This window comes from Salmo salar, chromosome ssa03 (genome assembly GCF_905237065.1).
Source record: "Salmo salar chromosome ssa03, Ssal_v3.1, whole genome shotgun sequence".
NCBI classification, from domain to species: Eukaryota; Metazoa; Chordata; class Actinopteri; order Salmoniformes; family Salmonidae; genus Salmo; species Salmo salar.
The window spans coordinates 6,844,113-6,870,466 of NC_059444.1; the positions used below are offsets into that span (position 1 = coordinate 6,844,113).

Consider the following 26,354-nt stretch of genomic DNA (forward strand, 5'->3'; position numbering starts at 1 on the left):
TCTGTAAAAAAAGCGCAATGAAATTGTTGCCAGCAGAGTCATAAGACTTTAAAAAAATAAAGTCAATGGGGTCTGGTCTTTCTGAATGCACTGTATCCCACAGTTTAAGGGAGATGCAGAGTTGGGCTGGTTTTATAGTTATACACTGTCATGGTTCTATTAGAATCCTTTTATACTCTCTTGCTGATGCTTTGCTATACAAGACTGGAACATTACGTGAAAGTTGTTATTGTGTTCATGGCTGAGATTGAAATACTGAATTGTGTTTTGTTATTTTGTATAAGGTCAATTATATTTTGTTATTTAGTGAAAATTCAATCAGAGACTTATTTCCTATTTATGTAAAGTTATTTGATATATGAATATTCATTAATTAAACTTTTGATTATTACAACTTGATACATTTAAATCATTCTCCCAGTTGCTTCCCTTTTCCACTGCATTTCAGATTACTATACTATAGTGATTCCTCTAGAAACCTAGGACAAACTGTTTTAAAGGAGGCCTGGGTAAGGCCACACAATGTCATCAATATGCTAACTTTGACTTTTTCTCAATTATTATTATTTTAGATCCACATTTGTTATATATGTCAACATCCTGCATCAGTTTATTAAGAACAGGAAGCAAACTGATTTGGCGGCTGTTAGAGCCAGCAAAGGGTGCTTTACTGTTTATAGTGGAATTAAAGGGTTGAATTTTTTTTTTAACGCCTCTCTATCTCACCTAGTTGTTTTGTTCATGTCAACGTTTTTAAATGTACTGTATGTCAATTGTAAAGGTTTTTTTTTCTAAAAAAATATCTTTGTTATCTGTCAGACCCCCTGGAAGACTAGCTGTTGCCATTTGGAGTTGGCTAATGAGAATTCCAATCAATTCTAAAGGTCAATGAATTTGATACTGGTTACATTTCTCCAGCCTCATCCCTCAGCTGTTTACTAAAAAAAGGTGACACCTTAAGTTTGTTGGGGTGACCACATCGTTGTTGTTGTAATCCCCGATCGCATCTTAAATTAAAGTACAGTATTTGTATGATATGAAACAGCTGTTAGCTGAGTAATGAGTCCACAGTCACAAAGAGCGTGTATGTCGGCTTACAGGATTTTAATCGAAGCTCATTTTCACCATGAAAATCATATTTTATGCAACACAGGAAAATGATGTAAGACTTTGGTCTTGTTTATTCAGCAACTTCTTTGCCCTGTAAGAAGAAAGAAAATAATGGAAGAGTATTAATAATGAACATGCAAAATATATGAATATATGTACAGTTAGAAATAATGTAATGGATCAAGCATTAAAGGCTCAGTGCTAAGCTTTGATTTTCAATTTTGAAGTACCAACTTAGTTTGAATTAATCTATTTTTACCCTACCTGAAATGTGCTTATTAGAGACCTTAAATATATTTTAGTGAATGTAAAAGTTTGCTATTGACCTCTGTGAGGACTGAATCATAGGTGGTGTTGATGTGGCCATATCTGAACATGAGTCAGGTGTAGGTTTAGTAGCAGCTCTGTACCTTTCCAGTGTCACGGGCCTTGGCTCTGAGCTTGTTGACTTGAGACTCAGCGATGTCAGCACGCTCCTCAGCCTCCTCCAGCTCATGCTGAACCTTCCTGAACTTAGACATGTGGCTGTTGGCTTGTTCCTCCTGGGCGAGGAAAAGAGAGGGAGAGTGTAAAATCAGCATTCAAAGTTTGAAGCTTCAGGTAGCAAATCAATATAGTTTATTTCTTAAGGCATTTCAAAGTTTTTTTTGTTGACAGATTTAGGATAGCAATGTATATAGGGAGATAGATGATCCAGCAGATAGAAAGAGTGGTGAAATGGGGGATCAAACCACTGCCTCCAGGGGTATTCATTGTCTATCATAAGTATTCACACCCCCTTGGATTTCTTCACATTTTATTGTGTTACAAATTCCGATGAAAATGGATTTAAATTCCTTTTTTCAATGTTCTACACAAAATACTCTGGAATGTCAATGTGGAACATTTAAAAAATTAATTTATGAAAAATAAAACACTAATATATCTGGACTAATTAGTATTCACCCCCCTGAGTCAATACATGTTATAAACATCTTTGGCAGCGATTACAGCTGTGAATCTTTTTTGGTAAGTTTTCTAAGAGCATTGCACACCTGGATTGTGCAATTAAAAAAAAAAATCTAAACGTGTTTATTGTCAGAAATGCCTTCTGGAACATGTGAACGTTCATGTACTTTAATAGCAAACTTCTATATGCCATCTGTAAATACAAATAAATTGTTAAATTACGAACCTAGTTGGTTTAGCAACGGAAAAAGACAGGAACATTCACGCTAGCCATGATTGGCTGAGATAATGGATGGGTTGGACATGCCGAGAGATGAGTTCTGATTGGTCTGCCATGTAGCGTGCTTCTGTCTATAACATGAGCTGCTCATTATGTGTAGATAATGCTTGCTACTGTGGCTTTTTTGAAAGATATAACATTAGCCATGGAGAACAGCAAAAGTGTTGCTACTGCTATCAACAACATTGCTGTCCTGAACCTAGTTGGTTATCTTTAGCTACCTGCAGATTCATACTACAGCACTTCATGCACGGTGGCTAGCTATAACAATCAGTTTGTATTGATAGTAGTATGGGTTGGGATTATGGTTCATTGTTTAGCTAGCTAACTAGCTAGCTAGCAACCTACATGTCTAAACAAAAGACTTCACTTCGCCAGAGGATTACATGACCCATCAAATGAATCATGTGTGCCTGGGGGTGATTACGTCCATCTATGGTATTTCATGAACATGTGTACATGTCTAGACAATACTGACCCATCCACTTAGCTAAACGTGGCTGGAGGGTGGTTATAGCATTTCTTTCACATGACTGTCAATTTCCACAAGTGCGTCTGGGTAAGCATCATCTAATAATTATAAAATAATTATAAAATATATTTTATCTGGACACTTTCTACGCAAATATGCAAGTAACCATTTCACTGTTACCATTTACACCTTATGTAACCTGTGCATGTGACACATACACTCTGATTTTATTTGATATAGTGTGTGTTTATCAGAGACAGTAATGTGAAGAACAACATGACCTGCACCAAAGTCAGATTAGGATATAGGCCGACTAGTTAAAATGTATTTTCACTACTACTTTCTGCTACTACTTTCACCACGTTTAGTCTTGAAATATTTGGTTGTTTACTACTATATGTGAATCCTTAAAGAGATGGGTAGGGTTCAGAGGGTGTGAACGATGCTGAACGGGTGTAGACAAAGAGCTCTCCTGTATGTGTACCAAAACATTCAAGGGCCATTTTCTCAATAGTTGGGTTACAAGTTTATCACTTTTCAAATCATAATTACTTTCACATTGTTCCTCAACTGCAGTTTATGATATACTACTTGTATCCAATTTTCTAGCCACTGTGACATTGTGGAGAATCTTGTGTAGAACAATGACAAAAACATCACAATTAAATTCATTTCAATCCCACTTTCTAACAGTGAAAATAAATTCAAAAGGGAGTGAATACTTATGAGAGGCACAGTGTGTGATTCAGGGGTGGTCGTACTACCACTAAACCAGTCCCCAGTACAGTACTACCACTAGACCAGTCTCCAGTACAGCCAATTAATATTCAACCCCCTCTCCTTTAAGTTGGTGACACATAGACATAGGAGGCGCTCAGTGATGTGCATCATTTCTTCAGCAGTAACTTGCACTATCAACTGAGTCATTGTTGACTGATGCGCAGTAGTAAAACTTACTTCAACTTTTAATGTCTACTATGTAAATAATATGTTTTTGAATGTATGCTTTCAAAGTATTTGACAAAGTATGTGACTCACCGCTTCCTCAGCCTGCCTCTTGTAGGCCTTGACTTTCATCTGCAGCTTATCTACCAGGTCCTGAAGTCTGCCAACGTTCTTCTTATCCTCCTCAGTCTGTGGGACAAGATCAAATAATCAATGGCCAATAGTTTTATACAAACACCTGTCCATGTTAGTGTCAAGTTTGGGAAGAAGGCACTTTCTGACTTTCTGTTACCTGGTAGGTGAGCTCCTTGACTCTGCGCTCATACTTGCGGACTGCTTTGATCGCGTCTGCACCTCTTCTCTGCTCAGCCTCCACCTCATTCTCAAGCTCACGCACCTTTGTGGAAGAAAGGCATTTGTTGAGGTGATGAAATCAGACGTAACAAATCTTTGTAAAATAGAGGAATATTATTCTACTCAGTCAAGGAGGCACAAATGTTGTTTGTTCCTATGTACTTTTACAATTTTAATTGAAGGGATCTGTAATGATAACACATTTTCATTATCTATGTGGATTATTGAGAGAAAGTCATTACACAATGATCCTGTGTATTTGTATGATTAAATACATTTCCAGCAATCAATCTTTCAATCCACCCTAATCCACCCTGCTGTTAACTCACCCTGGACTCCAGTTTCTGGAGCTGCTTCTTGCCTCCCTTCATGGCCAGATTCTCAGCCTCATCCAGACGGTGCTGCAGGTCCTTGACTGTGACCTCCAGGTTCTTCTTCATCCTCTCCAGGTGAGAGCTGGTGTCCTGCTCCTTCTTCAGCTCCTCGGCCATCATGGCCGCCTGGAATGGTAGTTTGTTTAAATTATACATCAATTGGCACCAATCATAACGTCTTTCTGAGGACTTTGTTGTGGTAAACCAGCTCAGCTACACAACCATTGGCCCATTGATACAAATTAAGTGAATGTAATTGATTAGATCATAACGACTCACGTCAGTAATGGCCTTCTTGGCCTTCTCCTCTGCATTCCTGGCCTCCTGGACGATGTCTTCGACCTCTCCCTGCACCTGCACCAGGTCAGACTCCAGCTTCTTCTTGGAGTTCAGAAGGCTGGTGTTCTGGAGGAGACAAAACCATTTTCTTGATCTCAAGAGAACTTTCAAGTGACAAGGCAGAAATGGTCAAATTCGTTGAGTTTAATTAGAAATGGCTTTTGACACATACCTGGGAGTGCAGCAGTCCAACACGCTCGCTGGCGTCTACCAGCTCAGTCTCAGCCACTTTGCGGCCTCTCTCCGCCTGCTCCAGAGCAACTCTCAGCTCCTCAATTTCAGCCGCCATCAGACCGTTCCTGCGCTCCACCATGGCTGCCTGCTCCTTCATATCATCTGCGGCGCGGACAGCATCATCAAGGTGCAATAGGGCATCCTGGGGTTCACAATGACATAGGTTCATTAGGATTTGTGGAAGTAGAGGTGATTGGGTCATTGATATAAATGGTCCTTGGTAAAAATTTCCCAATATCCTTACCTGTCTACAGCATATTAGTAAACACTATTCAAATTCCTCTGAGCTATTATTTTCTACAGATTCACAAACAAATCTCTCCCTAACCTTCAGATTTTTTGGCCTGATATCCCAGTCCCTTTACCTTGAGCTGTCCCTGGACATTCCTCAGCTGTTTCTGGGCCTCAGCGGCCTGCCTGTTGGAGTGGCTCAGCTGGACCTCCATCTCGTTCAGGTCTCCCTCCATCTTCTTCTTCACCCTCAGGGCATCATTCCTGCTCCTGATCTCAGAGTCCAGGGTGCTCTGCATGGAGTCCATCATCCTCTGGCTGTTCCTCTTGATTTGCTCCATCTCCTCGTCCTTCTCAGCCAGCTTCCTGTCCACCTCACCCTTGATCTGGTTCAGCTCCAGCTGCACACGCAGAATCTTGGATTCCTCGTGCTCCAGTGTTCCCTGGACAAAGAGAAGCAGTCAGGTGAATTGTGCTCAATACATTTGGATGTGTATAACACAAGGAATTAAATATATATGACTACAATAAACACCAATACAGGGATCGTGGGACTGTAGCTGGCATTGGCTAGTGTACCACATAACCACTTTAGTTGTATTTTATGTATATCGTCTTTTACATTTGTGTGACTATCCTTGTCTATCAGTGTTTTGTTATTTGTTGTGTTTTGTGTTTTTTTGTGGAACCCAGGAAGAGTAGCTGATGCTACTGATCCCAATGATCAAATTAACACTGCTTTTCCCATCAATCAGCTGTAGTTTGTACCTCAGCCTCCTCCAGAGCGGTCTGGATCTCAGACTTCTCTGTCTCCACGGTCTTCTTGGCCTTCTCCAGCTCATGGATGCTCTTGCTAGTTTCTCCGATCTGCTCAGTCAGGTCAGATATCTCCTCTGCACACAGAAACACAGGAGCAGTTTAGACTTGTGAGATTTTCAGTGGATACCGCCAATACACTGAAGTTGACATTGAATCATAATAATATATTAATTAATCAGAATATCATATGGTCTTGCAAATCTAACTGCCACGTCTTCAGCAAAATGAATGCAGTTTACATAGTTTTAAAAACATAAAAATACATTCACAGACTGTGTGCCCTCTGGCCCCTACTCCACCTCTACCACCTCCACCTCTCCACCTCTACCACATATCTACTATACAACATGTGTACATGACTGTATAGTGCATATGCTCTCGTGTGTGTGTGTGTGTGTGTATGCATGTGTCTGTGCCTATTTTTGTGTTGCTTCACGGTCCCTGCTGTTCCATAAGGTGTTTTTTTAGTCTGTTTTTTTAAATCAAATTTTACTGCTGCATTGGTTACTTGATGTGGAATAGAGTTCCATGTAGTCATAGCTCTATTTAGTACTGTGCGCCTTCCATAGTCTGTTCTGGACTTGGGGACTGTGAAGAGACGTCTTGTGGGGTATACATGGGTGTCCAAGCTGTGTGTCAGTAGTTCAAACAGACCCCTTGGTGTATTCATGTCAATACCTCTCATAAATACAAACAGTGATGAAGTTAATCTCTCCTCCACTTTGAGCCAGGAGAGATTGGCATGCATATTATTAATATTAGCTCTCTGTGTACAAGGGCCAGCAGTTACTGTAGTAGCTGATGTGTATAGTTTGAGTTTCCACAAACATAGACACAGTAGCTTTACTCAAAGCCAGTGGCATGTCGTTAGTAAATATTGAAAAAAGTAATGGGCCTGGACAGCTGCCTTGGGGAATTCCTAATTCTACCTGGATTATGTTGGAGAGGCTTCCATTAAAGAACAGCCTCTGTGTTCTGTTAGACAGGTACCACTTTATCCACAATATAGCAGGGGGTATAAAGCCATAACACAAGTTTTGCCAGCAGCAATGATCGACAATGTCAAAAGCTGCACTGAAGTCTAACAAAACAATCCCCACAATGTTTCTTTCATCAATTTCTCTCAGCCAATCATCAGTCATTTGTAAGTCGCTCTGGATAAGAGCGTCTGCTAAATGACTTAAATGTAAAATGTAAAATGTAAGTGCTGTGCTTGTTGAATGTCCTTCTCTATAAGCATGCTGAAAATTTGTTGTCAATTTGTTTACAATAAAATAGCATTGTATCTGGTCAGAAACAATTTTTTCAAAAAGTTTACTAAGGGTTGGTAACAGGCTGATTGGCTGACTATTTGAGCCAGTTAAGGGGGCTTTACTATTCTTAGGTAGTGAATGACTTTTGCTTCCCTCCAGGCCTGAGGGCAAACTCTTTTTAGTAGGCTTAAATTGAATATGTGGCAAATAGGAGTGGCAATATTGTCCACTATTATCCTCAGTAATTTTCCATCCATATTGTCAGACCCCGGTGGTTTGTCATTGTTGATATAGAACAAAAAAAACATCACCTCTTCCACACTAACTTTACGGAATTAAAAATTACAGTGCATGTCTTTCATAATTTGGTCAGATATACATGGATGTGTAGTCAGCATTTGTTGCTGACATGTTATGTCTAAGTTTGCTAATCTTGCTAACGAAAAAATCATTAAAGTAGTTGGCATAAATCTTTGGATTGTTCAAGTCCAAATAATAAAGTAAGTATAATACTGTTTTACAATGGTGTTGATGATCACAGTTCCCTCCATTTTCAAAACACTAGTCAAACATAGAAATGCTGTCAAATGCTCACGTTGCAGGTTCTTGTTCTCTCTCTTCAGAGTCTCCAGATGATCCAGAGCCTCCTCGTAGGAGTTCTTCATCTTGAAGAGTTCAGTGCTCATAGAACGAACCTCCTTCTGAGCTCCTTCCAGCTCAGCCTGGCCCTCCTCATACTTCTGCTTCCACTCTGCCAGAACCTAGGGAAATCAATGAGATTTTCATTAGGTCTTGATGAAGAGTTTTGAATCAGAATTATGCTACAATTATGCTTCATTTGATCATATAGCAGACAGAAAATATCGCCAGAGGGTGAGAATTATTAATTTTCACCTTGTCAAAGTTCCTCTGCTTCTTGTCGAGGTTGGCGGCCATTGCGTTGGCTCTCTCAACGTCAATCATGAGATCCTCCACCTCTCCCAGCAGCCTCTGCTTGGTCTTCTCCAGGGAGGCGCACTTGGAGTTGGTTGCCTCAATGGTCTCCTCAGCCTCTTGCAGACGCTGGGCCAGTTTCTTCCTGTTGGACGACAGAGTGTGTACAAATGTCAAAATACTTAGTGAAATAATAATTTCTTAGAGCCCCTTACCGCCCTCACCATCCACACAGTATATTTGAGTTTTGCTGTTCCGTGCAACTCACTTGGCCTCCTCCAGCTCTTCTGTGCGCTGGATGGCATCAGTTTCATACTTAGTCCTCCACTGAGCCACCTCACTGTTTGCCTTAGACATGCCGCGTTGCAGCTCTGCCTTGGCTTCCTGCTCCTCTTCAAACTGCTCCCTCAGGAGGTCACAGTCATGGCGAGCAGACTGGACACTGTGGGCCAGTGCATTTTTAGCCTGTGAGAGAGAAAAGTGAAAGACAAAGAGAGATAAGAGAGATAGTTAAACAAATTACAGTAAAAGTCTCAGAGGGTGGCGTAGTCATTGTCTATATGAAGATCTAAACTCTGTAGTCCGTTTTGAGTCCCTTACCTTGACCTCCTCCTCAATCTGCCTCTTCAGCTCCTCAACCTGCTGGGTGAAGGCCTGTTTGCCTCTGGTCAGCTGAGACACCAGGGCTTCCTTCTCCTCCAGCTGGCGGCCAAACTCACCTGCAGGGACAGAGGGACATCTTATTAATTGAGTCTCTGTTCTCTAAGATTGAAAATTGATTTTAAGGTATCGTAGGGCAATGTTAGGTGTGAAACTGTGGACTATACTATGTGGATACAGCCCCCAATACATAATATTGTGTTTTATTGAAGAAATAATTGGTTTGTTGTTCATTGTTGATGATGGTACCATTTTCTGTCAGGAGTCTGGCCCTCTGTCCACCGATGTCGTTGATCTGGCGAACATTCTCCTCGTTCTTAGTCTTGATCTCGCTCAGCTGGTCCTCAAGAGTACGGCACATCTTCTCCAGATTGCCCTGTTAGTGAAACATGTTCCATCATTACTTTATATATGAGACTCCTGTCAACTTCAGTTCACTTGAATGGTAATGTAGTTGAACCTCCTCATCACTGCTTGATCAAAAGATCACTACTCACCTTAGCCTTGGCGATGGACTCCATGTTGCTGGAGAGGTCATCAATCTCCATCTTGTACTCACTCTTCTCCTTCTCCAGCTTCTGCTTGACGCGCTGCAGGTTGTCGATCTGCTCCCCGAGCTCAGCCACACTGTCGGCCTGCTTCTTGCGCAGAGCGGCGGCTGTGGACTCATGCTGCAGGGTGGACTCTTCAAGATCACGACGCAGCTTCTGGAACTCAGCCTCACGCTTCTTGTTCATCTCAATCTGAGCAGAAGTGGCGCCTCCGGCCTCCTCCAGCCTCTCGCTGATCTCCTCAAGTTCCCTGGAGAGATCGGCCCTCTGCTTCTCAACCTTAGCCCTGGCAGCACGCTCAGCCTCAATTTCCTCCTCTAGCTCCTCAATACGGGCCTAGAACAGGGGGCAGGAGCAGGGAGGGATGAGCACTAAAATACAGTTGAAACAACTGAACCAAATAAATAATAAACAAAATAGTAAGAGTCTGTATATTTTTCTTAAATGTTAAATTAAAATGTGTTCATACAAAGCCAGTTACACTAATATATTAAGTAGATAGTGCGGGAACCCAAAACTACAATGGTAAGAAGCACCGTCTTGCAACCTTCAATCCACCAGGAAAAATGTGTGCTACCAGAATATTTTGGGGGGAAATATTTCAGGTGTGTCCTTTCCTGTGCTGGGGCTTAGGTCCTGTACTGTACCTGGAGTTCCTTGATCTTCTTATGCAGCTGAGCTCCCAGAGACTGCTCATCCTCAATTTTACTGAGGAGCTGGGATGTCTCAAACTCCTTCCTAAGAAACACAAACATGTCAATTTTCAAAGACGTTTTGGGTTCAATAGTTTAAGGAGAGAGTATTGTACGAATCACGTGCAAATGTTAATTCATAATGACAAGAATTAGACAAGAACAACCATTCATTTGCTCAATATTGCAGGTAAAACTGTAGTAATTTGTTTTTGTTTACTTCTTGATTTTCTCATCAGACTGCTGCTTGTCATTCTCCAGGTCCATTAAGGATTCCTGGGCCAGTTTCAGATCTCCCTCCAGCTTTCTCTTTGCTCTCTCAAGGTCCATACGGAGCTTCTTCTCTTGCTCTAGAGAACCCTCAAGCTACAAGATAAAAACACACGTGTATTGTTCAAATCTAAACAACAGAAGATAATAACATCTTACATACTATCATGGCCAAAATGTGTAACTCCACTCACATCGTCCACTTGTTGTTCCAGCTTGGTCTTGGCCTTGGTCAGAGTGTTGACTTTGTCCTCCTCTGCCTGCAGGTCATCCAGTGTCTGCTGGTGGGCCTCTTGGAGGGCTTTCTTCTCCTTGGTCAGCTTGGCAACACTCTCATCCAAAGACGCCATCTCCTCTGTCAGGTTTTTAACCTGAAAACGGCCACCACATAATTAGCCTTTTGTCACTTCATATAAAGGGGTGATTTAGTTTCATATGTATTGCATTAATTTAATTCAGATTTGAGATGTGTCAACAAGTACTGTTCTATAGATTCACACTAGGTGGCAGTGTACTCCATGCCAGCGTACTGAATGGAAGTCATAAACAAGTAGGAGCAGAACATGCAATGAATGTGGGGGTACCACTATTCCACAATTTTGTGCCTTAATTTTTCCGCCACACACAATACATCTGGAATTCCATTTCTGTTGAGTTATGTTTTGAGTTGAATATGGTTTGGGTTATTGTTTGGTTAGACTGTCTTTGGTAAGACACGAGACCTTGTTTTCAGTGGCGTGCTTCTCCTTCTCCACTTTGGCCAGGGTGAGCTCCAGGTCATCAATGTCCTTCTTCAGCTCAGAGCACTCATCCTCCAGCTTCCTCTTCTTGGCAGTCAACTCAGCATTCATCTCCTCCTCGTCCTCCAGCCTCTCAGCCGTCTCTTTGAGTTTGGCCTCCAGCTGGATCTTGCTCTTGATGAGCCCCTCACACCTTTCCTCAGAATCGTTCAGATTTTCTGATTCCTGATTTCAGAACAGGAGAAAAATTTGCGGACTCACGTTATTTATCAAAATATAGATTTGCTTTAGTCAGAGGTCAGAGCAAATCAACATTCATGAAATATGTATTTAACATGGGCAATAAAAAAATGGTGTTCGTTTGTGTATTCATGCGTATGAAAATATGACTGTATGAGGATCATTTCTCACTCACAGATGCAACTTGGAGTGCTAGGTCGTTCTTCTCTTGCAGAATGGACACCATCTTCTCCTCCAACTCCTTCTTCTTGGCCAGAGCCTTGGCCAGGTCTGTTTTCATCTTGTCGAAGTTCTCCTTCATGTTAGCCAGCTCCTTCTCAGTTTCAGCGCTCTTCAGCAGGGGCTTGATCTTGAAGTACACCTTCATCCATGGCCAGGTTTTCACATTCATGAATGAACGGATGTTGTACTGGATGGTGAAGATGGCATCTCTGGTCAACAGAAAGGATAGAGTGGCATGGTGAGTGACAAGGCCCAGTGCAGTCAAAAGCATGATTGTCCTGTGTTTTATATATATTTCCACACTATGAGTTTGGAATAATACTGTGAAATTGTGAAGATTATGATAATGCCTTTTTAAGTGTAAGCTTTGTTTGAAAAGATTGCCAAAAATTGGTGGGATGTAAACTAGTTAATAGACCAATAAGAAAGAGCTTTCCAAACCCCTCTGCCAATAAAATATAGTTTTCAATTTTCACCTCCCCTCTAAGACCACTCCCAGACAGTCATAGATAAATTCTTGCTTGAGAAATTTCTCATGCTTGAGAAATTTCTCTTTGCTAAGAAGCTATTTTTGTTTGTTTTCAATTAACCTCTCTGGGGTAGGGGGCAGCATTTGACATCCGGATGAAAAGCTTGCCCAAAGTAAACTGCCTGTTACTTAGGCCCAGAAGCTAGGATATAGAAAACACTCTAAAGTTTCTAAAACTGTTAAAATAATATCTGTGAGTATAACAGAACTGATTTGTCAGGCGAAACCCCGAGGACAAACCATCCAGGGAAAATGGGTGTCTATGGGACTCCCTTATTATTAGGAACCAAGTTGCAGTTCCTATGGCTTCCACTAGATGTCAACAGTCTTTAGAAATTGTGCAATGTTTATCTTTTGAGAAATGAAAAGTAGCGCTATTCATTGTAAGTGTCGCTCCAGGTGGACTCTACTGTTTTGGTGTGCGTGAACTGTAGCGCACTTCACATTGTTTTTATCCGGTATTAGAAACAGTTTATTCCGTCTTAAATTTTATCGATTATTTACATTTTAGGGTACCTGAGGTTGGATTAGGAATGTTGTTTGAAATGTTTGGACCAAGTTTACTGGTAACTTATTAGATACTTTATAGGCATGTTGGGCGAGTTGAAACCGGTGTATTTCTGAATCAAACGCGCCAAATAAATTGACATTTTTGGGACATAAAGAAGGATATTATCGAACAAAAGGACCATTTGTGATGTTTCTGGGACATTTTGGAGTGCCAACAGAAGAAGATCTTCAAAGATAAGGCATTAATTACATCGCTATTTCTGACTTTTGTGGCGCACCTGCCTGGTTGAAATATGATTTTCATGTGTTTGTATGCTGGGCGCTGTCCTCAGATAATCACATGGTTTGCTTTCACCGTAAAGCTTTTTTGAAATCTGGCACAGCGGCTAGATTAAGAAGAAGTTAAGCTTTAGTTTGATGTTTAACACATATGTTTTCAAGAATGTTAAATATTTGAATTTAGTATTTTTGAATTTCACGCTCTGCAATTTCACCGGATGTTGGCCAGGTGGGACGCTAGCATCCCACCTACCCTACAGAGGTTAAAAAAGTTTAAAAAATAATCTTCGTAAGGTCCTTAATTTTTACCCATAAATTATTTGATATTGAGACAAAAACGACTGCATTGGACCTTTAAAGCTACATTCAGGGATACAAGGACTTACAGCTTAGTTCATGAGACATTTTATATTCTTTAAGAATTAATGAGTAAATCATTTTATTTATTTATTGTCCTATCACGACTAAACAGTCCCCAACCCTATATCCTAGACACCCAGCTGAGCAACCCACACACTAAGGAGAAGTCCTTATCCGTGTTATAGGCCTACTGCAAGTAACCTACCCATAGCTGAGACAGAAAGATAAACTTGGTCAGAGACAGACAAAAGCAGCACTGCCCCAACAGGAGTCTGAGCCTGCCTGGCAGTGTTGGTCCAACAAAGCCAAAGCCCCCGAATGGTGAGCATAATATACAAGGAATTTCTCAAAGCTGCTAATGACAACCTTGACGACCTCGTACCTAGCCGGTGGGAATTCCGGTGGAGACCCCCACCTAGGTAGTGGCAGTGCTGGCAACACTAGCAGCAGTAACCCATGGGGAAGGGATCACACTCAGACAATCAGAGAGGGGGCATATTATTATGGCCTTGGCGGGACAAAATAATCTAATGGTCTGACTGCATCGAGGTGCTTGGTTAAATGGTCACAGCAGGGGACCTGTGTGTGTGTGTGTGTGTGTGTGTGTGTGTGTGTTTTGGGGGATAGGGGTGTATCCGAGCTCCATCAGCTAGGACTAGACATTATTTAATCAAATCTCCCCATTCTTGCCAAATTTTGGAATGCTTTCTCAAACCGCTACAACAGTATATGCTCTCAACCAGCTTCATGAGCTTCACTTCTCAGAAAGTATTAAATTGTCAAGAGGAGTAAAACAAGGTTGTCCATAATCGGCATATTTATTATGGCCATGAAAATATTAGCTATTAAAATCAGATCAAGCAAAAATCCAGGGCTAAAAAGCTGTCATTGTACGCTGATGATTCGTGTTTTCTTTTAATACAACAATTTGGATGAGGATCTACATACATTTTCTAACCTCTATGGATTATAATCAAATTGGGGAGGTGGTATTATATCTCCAAAAAAATAAAGATTTTACATTAACGAGTAGTTTATCAATAAAAAGGTCAGACATTGAAGTGGACATACTAGGTATTTATATCCTGTAAGAAAGAAATTCTCTCACTACAACACATTTGAATAGAAATTAGATACTATTTTGCTACCATGGAAAGGACAACACCTCTTTTTTTGTGGAAAAATCACCCTGATTAACTCTTTAGTCATATCCCAATTTATGGCTATGCCTACACCTAACAACTTGTTTTTTTAAATTATGAGCAAAAAATGTTCAATTGCATTTGGAAAGACAAGCCAGACAAAATTAAACGGGCCTATTTATATAATAAATATGAATTCAGAGGGCTGAAATTATTAAATATTAAAGCATTAGAGCATTGTTTTTGGTCGCAGGTTCAGGAATGGCTGAAAAAATGCAACATTTACTTGGAGCTAACTCTGCAAATAGCACTGCTGGGAGATTTGAAAAGTCATAGTCAATCGATCAATAATATAATAATACTCTTATCTCTAATTTACAATGTGTAGAAACTATGAGAAGAGAAAGGTTCAGGACTATGATAAAAATCACACCACAGTTGAAAAATGTATGGCTAACATAAATCCAATGAGGGGAGGGATGCTAGGGTTAGGGTTAGGGGAAAATAATAAAGAAGCTAAATATATATAAATATATATTATATTATATATGGGGGATTGGGAATGATGTAGACAATTACACTGATGGAAGCCACAATCTATCTGCAATATCAAAGCTGATCTACCCCCCCCCCCCCCCACAAAATACAAAATAATGAATGGGTAAATATCACCAATACAAATGACAACTGAACAGCTTTGCCGAATCCCAAACTGCAGCACTAATAGAGCATTATAAGACCTACTTTCTCATTCTGATCAACTCACAGTATATACAGTATGTGATTATAATACATTACATACAGCAGGTCCACAGAAAGCTTTGCCAAGATGTCTACTCTTCCTCACCTCCTCTCCATCATCTTGGTGAACTCTTTTCTCATGAGGTATCCACGGCTGAGAGCCTGGACCATGCCGATCAGAACAGCCAGCTTCTCATCTCTCATCTCCTCCAAGACCCCCAGCAGACCGGCTTTGAAGAACACCTGAGACACAAGTAAACATGGCCATTGGAACCACAGTCAGATGGTGACAGATAGAAAGGGTTGGATCAAAACAGGGGAACAACACCTCTAGATTCATTTGACCAACATAAACATTGCAATTTTTACAAACAAACCATGAGATAGCTTGTTTAAAAGTTGTAAGTTATTGCAGAGTTGTAGATGAATAATGTACACAGATACAGATAACTGAAGCCATACCACTCTAACACAATGCACATGATAATGCGTTGAGTTTCTATACTTGTATGAATTTAAAATAGTACAATGTTTTTCCATCTTTTGAAGAAAGAAAAAAAGGATGGATAACCAACTGGTGAGATGTTTTTGTTTGTTTTTGCTGACATTGACACACGGGTGCTTCAAATGACTCTAGGGGTTTAAATTATCATTGAAGTTTTTTTTGTTGTCAGCTTTTGCTGGAGGTATTTGACTGACCTTGGTGTGTCCAAACTTGTAATCGTCATGATTTATATCAATTGACCCAAGCAGCTTCTCAGAAGCCTTCTTGTTGTCCATGAACTGGCCCTCAGGGATGACACTGGCATTCAGTACTTTGTACCTGAATGAGGAGACATTTTTAACATATGTCAAGTTGTAATAGGTCGGTTATATTACATAAAAAGTAAACATTCTGATGCTGGGAATGACCTTGGAACAGATCTTTCTGTGGTTGTGTGTGCATTTGTGTTTGCGTGAGTGTACCTCTGCTTGAAGTCAGCATAGATGATTCTGCTGGGGAAGCCCTTTCTGCAGATCCTGATCCCCTCCAGAACACCATTACACCTGAGCTGGTGGATAACCAGGAAGTTCTCCATCAGACCTGGAAAAACAAACCAAGTCTCTTTAATACTTATTAACAGATTAAAGGATTGGGCTTGTTAAGGTTACTCATAGTGTATAGATAAGATGTCATATTCAAGTCAATATTTCTTGTACCTGGAGTCTTTGACTCGTTAGGGATCAGGCAGCGTACAAAGTGAGGATGAGTGCTCCTCAAGTTGGTCATCAGCTTTTGTAAGTTCTCCTGTAAGAGGGTTACAAATCATGTTCTCAGAAATCATTTATGATAATCAATGCACCTTTTGAAGGACTGAATATAGACATTTCAATAGCTCACCCTGAACTGGGAGGACACAGTCTGCATGGAACCACCCTTCTTCTTGCCTCCTTTCTTGGTTGTATCTGTTCAAATGTGGATAAGTAAAAGATCATTAGAAATGAGATAATCAAATGCAAATACTGCCAATGAGATTGTTTTTAAAGTCAATAGGTGTTATTTTACACAATGTGTTTCTGAGTTGTAACAAGTGCAATTGATATGATGCTAGTCTTACCCTCAGGTGGGGCAGCAGGATACAGGGTAGCCATCAGTTTGACTGAGGACTTCCCGTACATCAGAAGAACTGATTCGTTCAGGGGATCCTTGTTCTTCTCCAGCCAGCCAGTGATGTTGTAGTCCACAACGCCGGCATAGTGCACCAGGGAGAAGTGGGCTTCTGCCTTGCCTTTGGCAGGCTTGGGTTTCTCATATGCCTTGGTTTTGCCAAGATGCTGGTCGTTCAGCTTGTTCTTGAAGGTAGTGTCTGAAGCCTTGGGGAACATGCACTCCTCTTCAAGGATGGAGAAGATGCCCAATGGCTTTACAAAAAGAGATGTATATCAAATGAGTGATATTTACATTTAGGATCACATTTATTCCCTTAAACATAATTTTTTAGGATTAAATTCATTTAGGGGGACATCATAGGAAAGATATTGAGATCTCAATAGTCAGATAAATTGTACCATTATGCTAATATCTCTTAATGCGCTCCCTATGAGTTTTGCTGTTGCATCCCATTATAATCCTTACAGACAATTTACCTTCTCAATAAGCTCAATGCAGGCAGCCAAGTCCATGCCGAAGTCAATGAAGGCCCAGACGATTCCCTCCTTCTTGTACTCCTCTTGTTCCAAGACGAACATGGTGTGGTTGAAAAACTGTTGCAGTTTCTCATTGGTGAAGTTGATGCACAGCTGCTCCATGCTGTTGTACTGGTGATGAATTTCAAAAGGGATCATTTTATCATACAAGGCTGTAATCCTTCTCAATCACAACTAATTGTCTTGTCTCTGGTCTCATACTCACATCAAAGATCTCAAACCCGGCAATATCGAGCACACCGATATAGAACTGCCTTGGATTCTTGGTGTCCAACATCTCGTTGATACGGAGGACCATCCACAAGAACATCCTCTCATAGATGGACTTGGCCAAAGCCATGACTGCATTATAAACCTTCAATAATAATACCTCAAATTAATACACGAGATATTGACCATGTCCAGTGATAAGGTTGGGATAAACAGCATAAGTATTTTTAAAAAGCAATGCAATTATCCCCAAAATAATTCAGGTGGTCAGAAAATGATTTGATGCTGTGTGTTTAACCGCATTACCTGAGGCACAGTCTGTCCCTTGGTCACGTACTCGTTGCCGACCTTCACTCTGGGGTAGCACAGACATTTCAGCAACTCAGCTGAGTTCAGGCCCAGCAGGTAGCCGATTTTATCAGCCACTGGAGAGAAAACCATCAACAACAGATTGCTTGTTTCTGATGTCACACTGACAATATAGTTTGGTCAACTCTTTTGATTTTAAACTACGTATATTATTTAAAATAATTTCTGGGGTTTTGAGTTTGTATCTCCTGCCTGACTTTCCTGTCTGTCTTACGTGCTTGCGACTGGGAAAGGGACTAATGCTTTCCATATTGTATATCTATGAGTGGGACTCACCCTCAGTGCCGTCTGGTTCGGCCTGCTCCTCACGCTGCTTCTGCTTGAATTTCAAGTTGCCATGGTGCATTACAGCTCCTGTCAGCTTGTAGATGGCCATTTTCTCATCGTTAGAGAAGCCCAGGATTGTAATTGCATCCTGGTATTAAAGAGGAAGTACAACAGTGAAGAACTGAACGGTAGTTTACTCAGTTACAATACACTACCATTCTGTGTTCAGTCCAGAACAAATGGGATGGTTAGAATTAACTGGCTTCTCTGTTCCACATGATTAGTCTTGGCCAACACACTAGTATATGACAACACAACATGAGTTTTACACAGTTCCACAGGGCACTTAGAGGCAGTATCTTGTGGATGTGTTACAGGTATGTGCCTCAAGGTGAAGTGTGAAGGCATGAAGAGTGGCTTGAAGCAAATGCCTAACTAACAGAAGGTGCCCAGCTGCCATCAAGTTGGATTTGGACTGTGCATTCAGTGTGTATTGTGGTCCTACCCATTCCATATCTAGAGTTTGGTTCACACTTTATATCACTCACATCGGTGGCATCCAGCTCGACCTTGTCGTCAATGCTGGCCACACTGATCTGACCCTGGCTGATCATGGGGAAGTCGTAAGGGTTGGTGGTGATGAGCGTCATTTCTGTGGACAACGGAGAATGGCTTGTCAGTTAAATCTCTGAGAATTCTGCTGTCCTACCTTTACAGTATCTCTCCCTCCTTTACTCAATAGATGGACTCAGTGATAAATGCACTATATAGTCTATAGCATCAAAAGAGGGGGACTGAGGCTCCTGGACTAGTGCATCACATTGCAGTACTTGATCTTTCCCATGAAAGACATTGAAAGACCTGACCCATGTTTAGATGCCTTGTTACCTTGGATGTACTCATTGTAATAATATTACCAGTGTGGACTAGGAAACATTTTAATAAGTTCCACAGATGGTAGGTGTGAATAATTTCACCTAAACCTGTACTTTGCCTTACCAACTAGCTCAGGTTTGTGGTTGGTCATCATCTGGTAGAAGATATGGTAGCCTCGCTCAGCAGGCAGCTGGAAGGCCACTCTGGACTTCTCCAGCAGGTCTGATTTTGAAAGAGAGAGAGTGAGAAAGAGAGAGATATGGAGAGAGAGAGAGAGGGAGAGAGAAAGAGAGAGAGATTACATTATGTCAGATAATATGATCTCCCCAAAATGTTGTATGTGAATTTAAAAAGATTCTCCGGTACTTTTGTATACTTCATAGCCAGTAGTTCTGAAAGTAGCGCTCACGAGTCAAAAGGGGTCCCTGACAATTACGTACTACCTCACATAGGTGCAGATATGAGGCACCAAGTCATTGCATCTTTTGCTCTGCTGTGAGTGCAACTTGCTAGCTGTCACTCAAATGGTGAAGGGCTGAAGCTCATTGGCTGAAACTTGAATTACTAAGGGGGCTGGCCCACATGGGGGAACATTTTGGGAAAATGGCACCACACAACTTCCAGAAAATATTTCCTGGCTAATTAAGGTAAGAGAGATTGTGCATGTATGAACTACATATTGACATATCTAGCCCAAAGCGGGAGGTTGAAAAAATACTTGCTAGTCTTCAAAGTTCCACAGCATGTCTTTAAGGAAAGCATTTAGAAACAAGGAAAACCAACTTACAGGTCTCAATGTCAGCTTTAGCCAGTTTGCCTGCTTGGAAGTGAATCCTGATGAATTTACCCTGTAGTAGAGCATGGCGGATAGAAATAGGTCAACTAAATAAATCTAGCATTTTACTTTGATGGACCACTTGAAATGTTACAGTTTGTTGGACAGCTGATGATACAACTATAGTGAACTGAAATTTTCCCACCCAATACAAGGTAACTTCCACAGTCAATTCTTCATACTTACAAAGCGAGACGAGTTGTCGTTCCTCACTGTCTTGGCATTACCGTAAGACTCCAGCAGAGGGTTAGCTGCAATGATCTGATCCTCAAGAGACCCCTGATTGAGACAAATACAAGTTGCTCAGAAACTAGCCAACACTTTTCTTAAAACAGTATTCACCGCTTGATAAACAAAGTTTACAAAGCACACCAAACTGAAATATGTTATAAAAGCACAACCAACCTGCATTTTGGTGGGGTCTACTTCCTTCTTGACACCAGAAACTGCAATGGTGGCAAAGTACTGGATGACACGCTTGGTGTTGACAGTCTTTCCTGCACCGGATTCTCCACTGGTTTATATGACAGATGGGTTTAAGTGTCAGATTGGTTTTTGCTAATCTGCATTGACAAATACACTGTTCACCTGTTTTCTAAGCAAAGTCAATTATTAACAAAATATTTCCACTCATTGGCTCATTATAACGCACAACCTAAACCGTTCATAATGTAATGTATACTGAACAAAAATATAAATGCACCATGGAACAATTTCAATGATTTTACTGAGTTACAGTTCATGTAAGAAATCAGTAAATTTAAATAGATGAATTAGACTCTAATCTATGGATTTCACATGACTGGGCAGGGGTGCAGCCATGGGTGGGCCTTGGAGGGCATAGGCCCACCCACTTGGGAGGCAGGCCCACCCACTGGGGAGCCAGGCCAAGCCAATCAAAATGAGTTTTTCCCCACAAAATGACTTTTTTACAGACAGAAATACTCCTCAGTTTCATCAGCTGTGGCTGGTCTCAGAAGATCCCGCTAGTGAAGAAGCCGGATGTGGACTGGCGTTGGCTGGCGTGGTTACACGTGATCTGCGCTTGTGAAACCGGATGGACATACTGCCAAATTCTCTAAAACGATGTTGGAGACTTATGGTAGAGAAATGAACATTAAATTATCTGGCAACAGCTCTGTTGGACATTCCTGTAGTCAAAATGCCAATTGCACATTCCCTCAAAACATCTGTGGCAATGTGACAAAACTGTTGTGTGACAAAACTGCACATTTTTTATTGTCCCCGGCGCTGTTGTTTAATCAGCTTCTTAATATGCCAATATGGTCCCATTCTTAATATTAGACCAACACTTTACATGTTGCATTTATATTTTTGTTCAGAATATTTTTTATAACACCCAAGTCACACAACATGTCAGAATAGAAACACTTAATCAAGTGAAATGATAGAAAACAACTTACGTAATCAGGACGGACTGGTTCTCCTTATCTGGAAACAAAAAACATGTTGCTTATTATAATCAATCAACATTAGGAGTACATCATTGTATTCATAAGCATCATCATGAATTTCATTTTGGAATATTTTCCATTCAAGGATACTGAAATGAGAGATTCCCAGCAAACTGTTCTAACTTAGACTAGAAGACAGCAGATCCCATCCATCCATCCATTTCTCCATGAGAGCTCGTACCAATCATCATGAACTGGAAGGCGTTGTCAGAGACGGAGAAGATATGGGGTGGAGCCTCCATCCTCTTCTTCCCTCTGTAAGCGTTGACAACCTCTTCGTCGTACACGGGGAGCCACTTGTAGGGGTTCACCGTGGCACAGAAGAGCCCAGAGTAGGTCTGGATGAAAGGGATCCAATTGGGCGATTAGCAATGTCAGTTTGACTTTTACCCGGATTTATGTGAGGATGTGGGTGTACTATGGTATACTAATGTGGGTCTACTGTAATGGTATGTTTTGGTTTCTACTGTTCATTTATGTGTAGTACTACTGAAAGAGCTGCTTCCTGTGCTTGGCCCTCCTATGTTGAACATAATAAACGGCTCTCTATCCACCGGATGTGTACCAAGCTCACTAAAAGTGGCAGTAATAAAGCCTCTCTTGAAAAAGCCGAATCTTGATCCAGAAATTATAAAAAACTATCGGCCTATATCGAATCTTCCATTCCTCTCCAAAATTTTAGAAAAAGCTGTTGCACAGCAACTGACTGCCTTCCTGAAGACAAACAATGTATACGAAACGCTTCAGTCTGGTTTTAGACCCCATCATAGCACTGAGACTGCACTTGTGAAGGTGGTAAATGACCTTTTAATGACGTCAGACCGAGGCTCTGCATCTGTCCTCGTGCTCCTAGATCTTAGTGCCGCTTTTGATACCATCGATCACCACATTCTTTTGGAGAGATTGGAAACCCAAATTGGTCTACATGGACAAGTTCTGGCCTGGTTTAGATCTTATCTGTCGGAAAGATATCAGTTTGTCTCTGTGAATGGTTTGTCCTCTGACAAATCAATTGAAATTTGTAAATTTCGGTGTTCCTCAAGGTTCCGTTTTAGGACCACTATTGTTTTCACTATATATTTTACCTCTTGGGGATGTCATTCGAAAACATAATGTTAAATTTCACTGCTATGCAGACGACACACAGCTGTACATTTCAATGAAACATGGTGAAGCCCCAAAATTGCCCTCGCTAGAAGCCTGTGTTTCAGACATAAAGAAGTGGATGGCTGCAAACTTTCTACTTTTAAACTCGGACAAAACAGAGATGCTTGTTCTAGGTCCCAAGAAACAAAGAGATCTTCTGTTGAATCTGACAATTAATCTGGATGGTTGTACAGTCGTCTCAAATAAAACTGTGAAGGACCTCAGGCGTTACTCTGGACCCTGATCTCTCTTTTGAAGAACATATCAAGACTGTTTCAAGGACAGCTTTTTTCCATCTACGTAACATTGCAAAAATCAGAAATTTTCTGTCCAAAAATGACGCGAAAAAATTAATCCATGCTTTTGTTACTTCTAGGCTGGACTACTGCAATGCTCTACTTTCCGGCTACCCGGATAAAGCACTAAATAAACTTCAGTTAGTGCTAAATACGGCTGCTAGAATCCTGACTAGAACCAAAAAATTTGATCATATTACTCCAGTGTTAGCCTCCCTACACTGGCTTCCTGTTAAGGCAAGGGCTGATTTCAAGGTTTTACTGCTAACCTACAAAGCATTACATGGGCTTGCTCCTACCTATCTTTCCGATTTGGTCCTGCCGTACATACCTACACGTACGCTACGGTCACAAGACGCAGGCCTCCTAATTGTCCCTAGAATTTCTAAGCAAACGGCTGGAGGTAGGGCTTTCTCCTATAGAGCTCCATTTTTATGGAATGGTCTGCCTACCAATGTGAGAGACGCAGACTCAGTCTCAACCTTTAAGTCTTTACTGAAGACTTATCTCTTCAGTAGGTCCTATGATTAAGTATAGTCTGGCCCAGGAGTGTGAAGGTGAACGGAAAGGCTGGAGCAACGAACCGCCCTTGCTGTCTCTGCCTTGCCGGTTCCCCTCTTTCCACTGGGATTCTCTGCCTCTAACCCTTTTACAGAGGCTGAGTCACTGGCCTACTGGTGTTCTTCCATGCCGTCCATGGGAGGGGTGCGTCACTTGAGTGGGTTGAGTCACTGACGTGGTCTTCCTGTCTGGGTTGGCGCCCCCCCCCTTGGGTTGTGCCATGGCGGAGATCGTTGTGGGCTATACTCGGCCTTGTCTTAGGACGGTAAGTTGGTGGTTGGAGACATCCCTCTAGTGGTGTGGGGGCTGTGCTTTGGCAAAGTGGGTGGGGTTATATCCTGCCTGTTTGGCCCTGTCCGGGGGTATCATCGGATGGGGCCACAGTGTCTTCTGATCCCTCCTGTCTCAGCCTCCAGTATTTATGCTGCAGTAGTTTATGTGTCGGGGGGCTAGGGTCAGTCTGTTACATCTGGAGTATTTCTCTTGTCCTATCCGGTGTCCTGTGTGTATTTAAATATGCTCTCTCTAATTCTCTCTTTCTCTCTTTCTGTCTTTCTCTCGGAGGACCTGAGCCCTAGGACCATGCCTCAGGACTACCTGGTATGATGACTCCTTGCTGTCCCCAGTCCACCTGGCCGTGCTGCTGCTCCAGTTTCAACTGTTCTGCCTGCGGCTATGGAACCCTGACCTGTTCACCGGACGTGCTTGTTGCACCCTCGACAACTACTATGATTATTATTATTTGACCATGCTGGTCATTTATGAACATTTTAACATTTTAACATTTTGACCATGTTCTGTTTTAATATCCACCCTGCACAGCCAGAAGAGGACTGGCCACCCCTCATAGCCTGGTTCCTCTCTAGGTTTCTTCCTAGGTTTTTGGCCTTTCTAGGGAGTTTTTCCTAGGGAGTTTTTCCTAGCCACCGTGCTTCTTTCACATGCTTTGCTTGCTGTTTGGGGTTTTAGGCTGGGTTTCTGTACAGCACTTTGAGAATATCAGCTGATGTACGAAGGGCTATATAAAAATAAATTTGATTTGATTTGATTTACTGTATGTGTGTATTTCTCATGTTCATGCATGTGGGAATTTCTTATGTTAATTTACAGTATGTGTGTATGTTTATGCAGGTTTCTTACATAGATCATCCATGCTGCATAACGCTCTTTGAGGTTATACAACACAGAGGCTTCATTCAGGTAGGTCATCATGGCCATGTCTTCAATCTTGTCGTACTTAGGGGGGTTCATCTGGTAGATGTCTGCTTCTTTGAACTCTTTATCCTGAAACAGTCAGAAATCTAGATTACACACGGATCAAGCTGGACATTACTCAATGCTTTTTGCTGATTAAATACAAGTTAAATGTAAAAAAAAAATGCATACCCACATTTAATACAACTACTTTGTTATCACCCACTGACAAATACATGTGATTCTTGACTTGTCATTATCAATAATTCCATGCCAATTTTAAATAGCATCAATAAAAGTGTTTTGTTTGAGGGTTATTTTCTGCTTTAAAAAAAGAACAAGGAAATGATTCTTAATCTTTTTTTGTTACTGATTTCATATTGGTTTTTGTAATGTTTTTGATAATTTTTTTATTTCAATACTTTTCAGATAAGACTTACCATTGTAGTGCCGTCAGGATTTGTGACTTTGACAGTACACTTTCCCTCTGTCCTGCCAGTGATCAAACCCTTAAGGTACAGCTCCTTGACGTCTGTCACATAGCAGGCGTTCTTTGAATCAAAGGGTGCGGCTTGTGCCTCAATCCTCTCCCTCTCGGGTTTACGAAGGTACAAGGCAGCCTTGCCGTAGATTTGCATCTCCGCGTCCGTACTCATGTTGACGGCTTACTAGGAAAGAGATGAAACATGATTGATTGACTCTGTGGTGCTTCCTCCCCAGTCAACAGAGTGAGCGGTACTGTATCTCACACAGAATATTTTCGTCACTTTTTATGTGAAGACAAACCATGTCTCACCTTCTTTTTCCCCCTCCTACAGATGTATTTGTATGTCTTGGAGGACCCTGTGAAACATTAGGCTGTTGTGAATAAGCACAAGTCTAAAGCCTTATCATTTAGCCCGCGAAGGGCAAGAAACATTTTGAATGGCATAATTCAACTCCATCATTACAGCCATGTCCAATTCAACTACAGATGCAACCATATGCTTTAATTTTCCTAGTTGCAATTCACTTTACATTCTCTCAAGAATTCTAATAAATAGCCATAAAAACCCAGTTACATTCTAGACCACCCCCTCATTTTACAAAAAGAGTGCAGAAATACCACATTTTACTGTGAATGAAAGTGTGAATGAAAGTTACTTTACAATGAAAGTTACACTTTACAACACATTTAAACTAAAACATTTTAAATCAATGCCACTTGATTGCATATTGTAAAATCTTACAAAAGACAAAAAAATGCTGAATTCAAACAATGCAGTTAGCTACTGCCTTATGAGACTGTATGTACACACTAAGGAAGTGGAGAGAGTCTTACCACAGAGGAAGAAGGTATCTATCTGACTTATGAATGCTGGGGCCTCAGCCTCCTTATATCTGGTTGGAAGTGCCAACCAAGCAAAAGTTAATTATGGACCACTCTGGTAAAGGAAATGGATTGGATGTGAGACCTCCGAGTGTCTGTGTCTCTCTAGCCCCACCCACTTCGAGGAGCACCACACTCCTTATTCTTTTACCATTGATTGTTCTAGACTATTTTGAGACCTTAAGGAGGATCAGGTTGCCTACTGCAGGAATGTCTACAAAGGACATGTCCATCTAACTTGCTACTAGAGTAGAGCTCTGTGGCTGACCTAGAGCTGCTGTACATACTAAACATGAACACACTGTAATTTACATAAATAAAATGCAATGATTTAGTTTAGA

General features: G+C 41.2%; 1 protein-coding gene across 1 annotated transcript; it reads right to left on the reverse strand.

Moving 5' to 3' along the window:
- Positions 1 to 1,089: 1,089 nt before the first annotated feature.
- LOC106596905 (myosin heavy chain, fast skeletal muscle) lies at positions 1,090 to 26,054 on the reverse strand. The gene is made up of 41 exons (XM_014188155.2): positions 25,966 to 26,054; positions 25,441 to 25,487; positions 25,085 to 25,312; positions 24,591 to 24,734; positions 21,629 to 21,785; positions 21,397 to 21,424; positions 20,378 to 20,486; positions 20,159 to 20,251; positions 19,925 to 19,985; positions 19,261 to 19,359; positions 18,810 to 18,913; positions 18,271 to 18,409; positions 17,932 to 18,050; positions 17,621 to 17,770; positions 17,356 to 17,526; positions 16,827 to 17,130; positions 16,610 to 16,674; positions 16,429 to 16,516; positions 16,195 to 16,312; positions 15,928 to 16,051; positions 15,335 to 15,471; positions 11,621 to 11,876; positions 11,188 to 11,430; positions 10,660 to 10,836; positions 10,416 to 10,561; positions 10,151 to 10,241; positions 9,450 to 9,839; positions 9,202 to 9,328; positions 8,893 to 9,011; positions 8,561 to 8,757; positions 8,254 to 8,437; positions 7,955 to 8,120; positions 6,056 to 6,180; positions 5,422 to 5,730; positions 4,995 to 5,198; positions 4,763 to 4,888; positions 4,439 to 4,609; positions 4,048 to 4,152; positions 3,849 to 3,944; positions 1,521 to 1,652; positions 1,090 to 1,201 (listed from the first exon to the last, which is right to left on the reverse strand). The coding sequence occupies exons 3-41, from the start codon at positions 25,298 to 25,300 to the stop codon at positions 1,181 to 1,183; spliced, it is 5,811 nt and encodes a 1,936-aa protein (XP_014043630.1). The 5' UTR covers positions 25,301 to 25,312; positions 25,441 to 25,487; positions 25,966 to 26,054; the 3' UTR covers positions 1,090 to 1,180.
- Positions 26,055 to 26,354: the final 300 nt, after the last annotated feature.

Coding starts and splice junctions, on each gene's coding strand:
- LOC106596905 (XM_014188155.2), bottom strand. CDS start 25,300: ATGAGTACGGACGCGGAGATGCAAATCTACGGCAAGGCTGCCTTGTAC. Junction 21,786..24,590: donor ATGCAGCATGGATGATCTAT/GTAAGAAACCTG, acceptor CCTTTCATCCAG/ACCTACTCTGGGCTCTTCTG. Junction 18,410..18,809: donor TCGAGCTGGATGCCACCGAT/GTGAGTGATATA, acceptor CTTTAATACCAG/GATGCAATTACAATCCTGGG.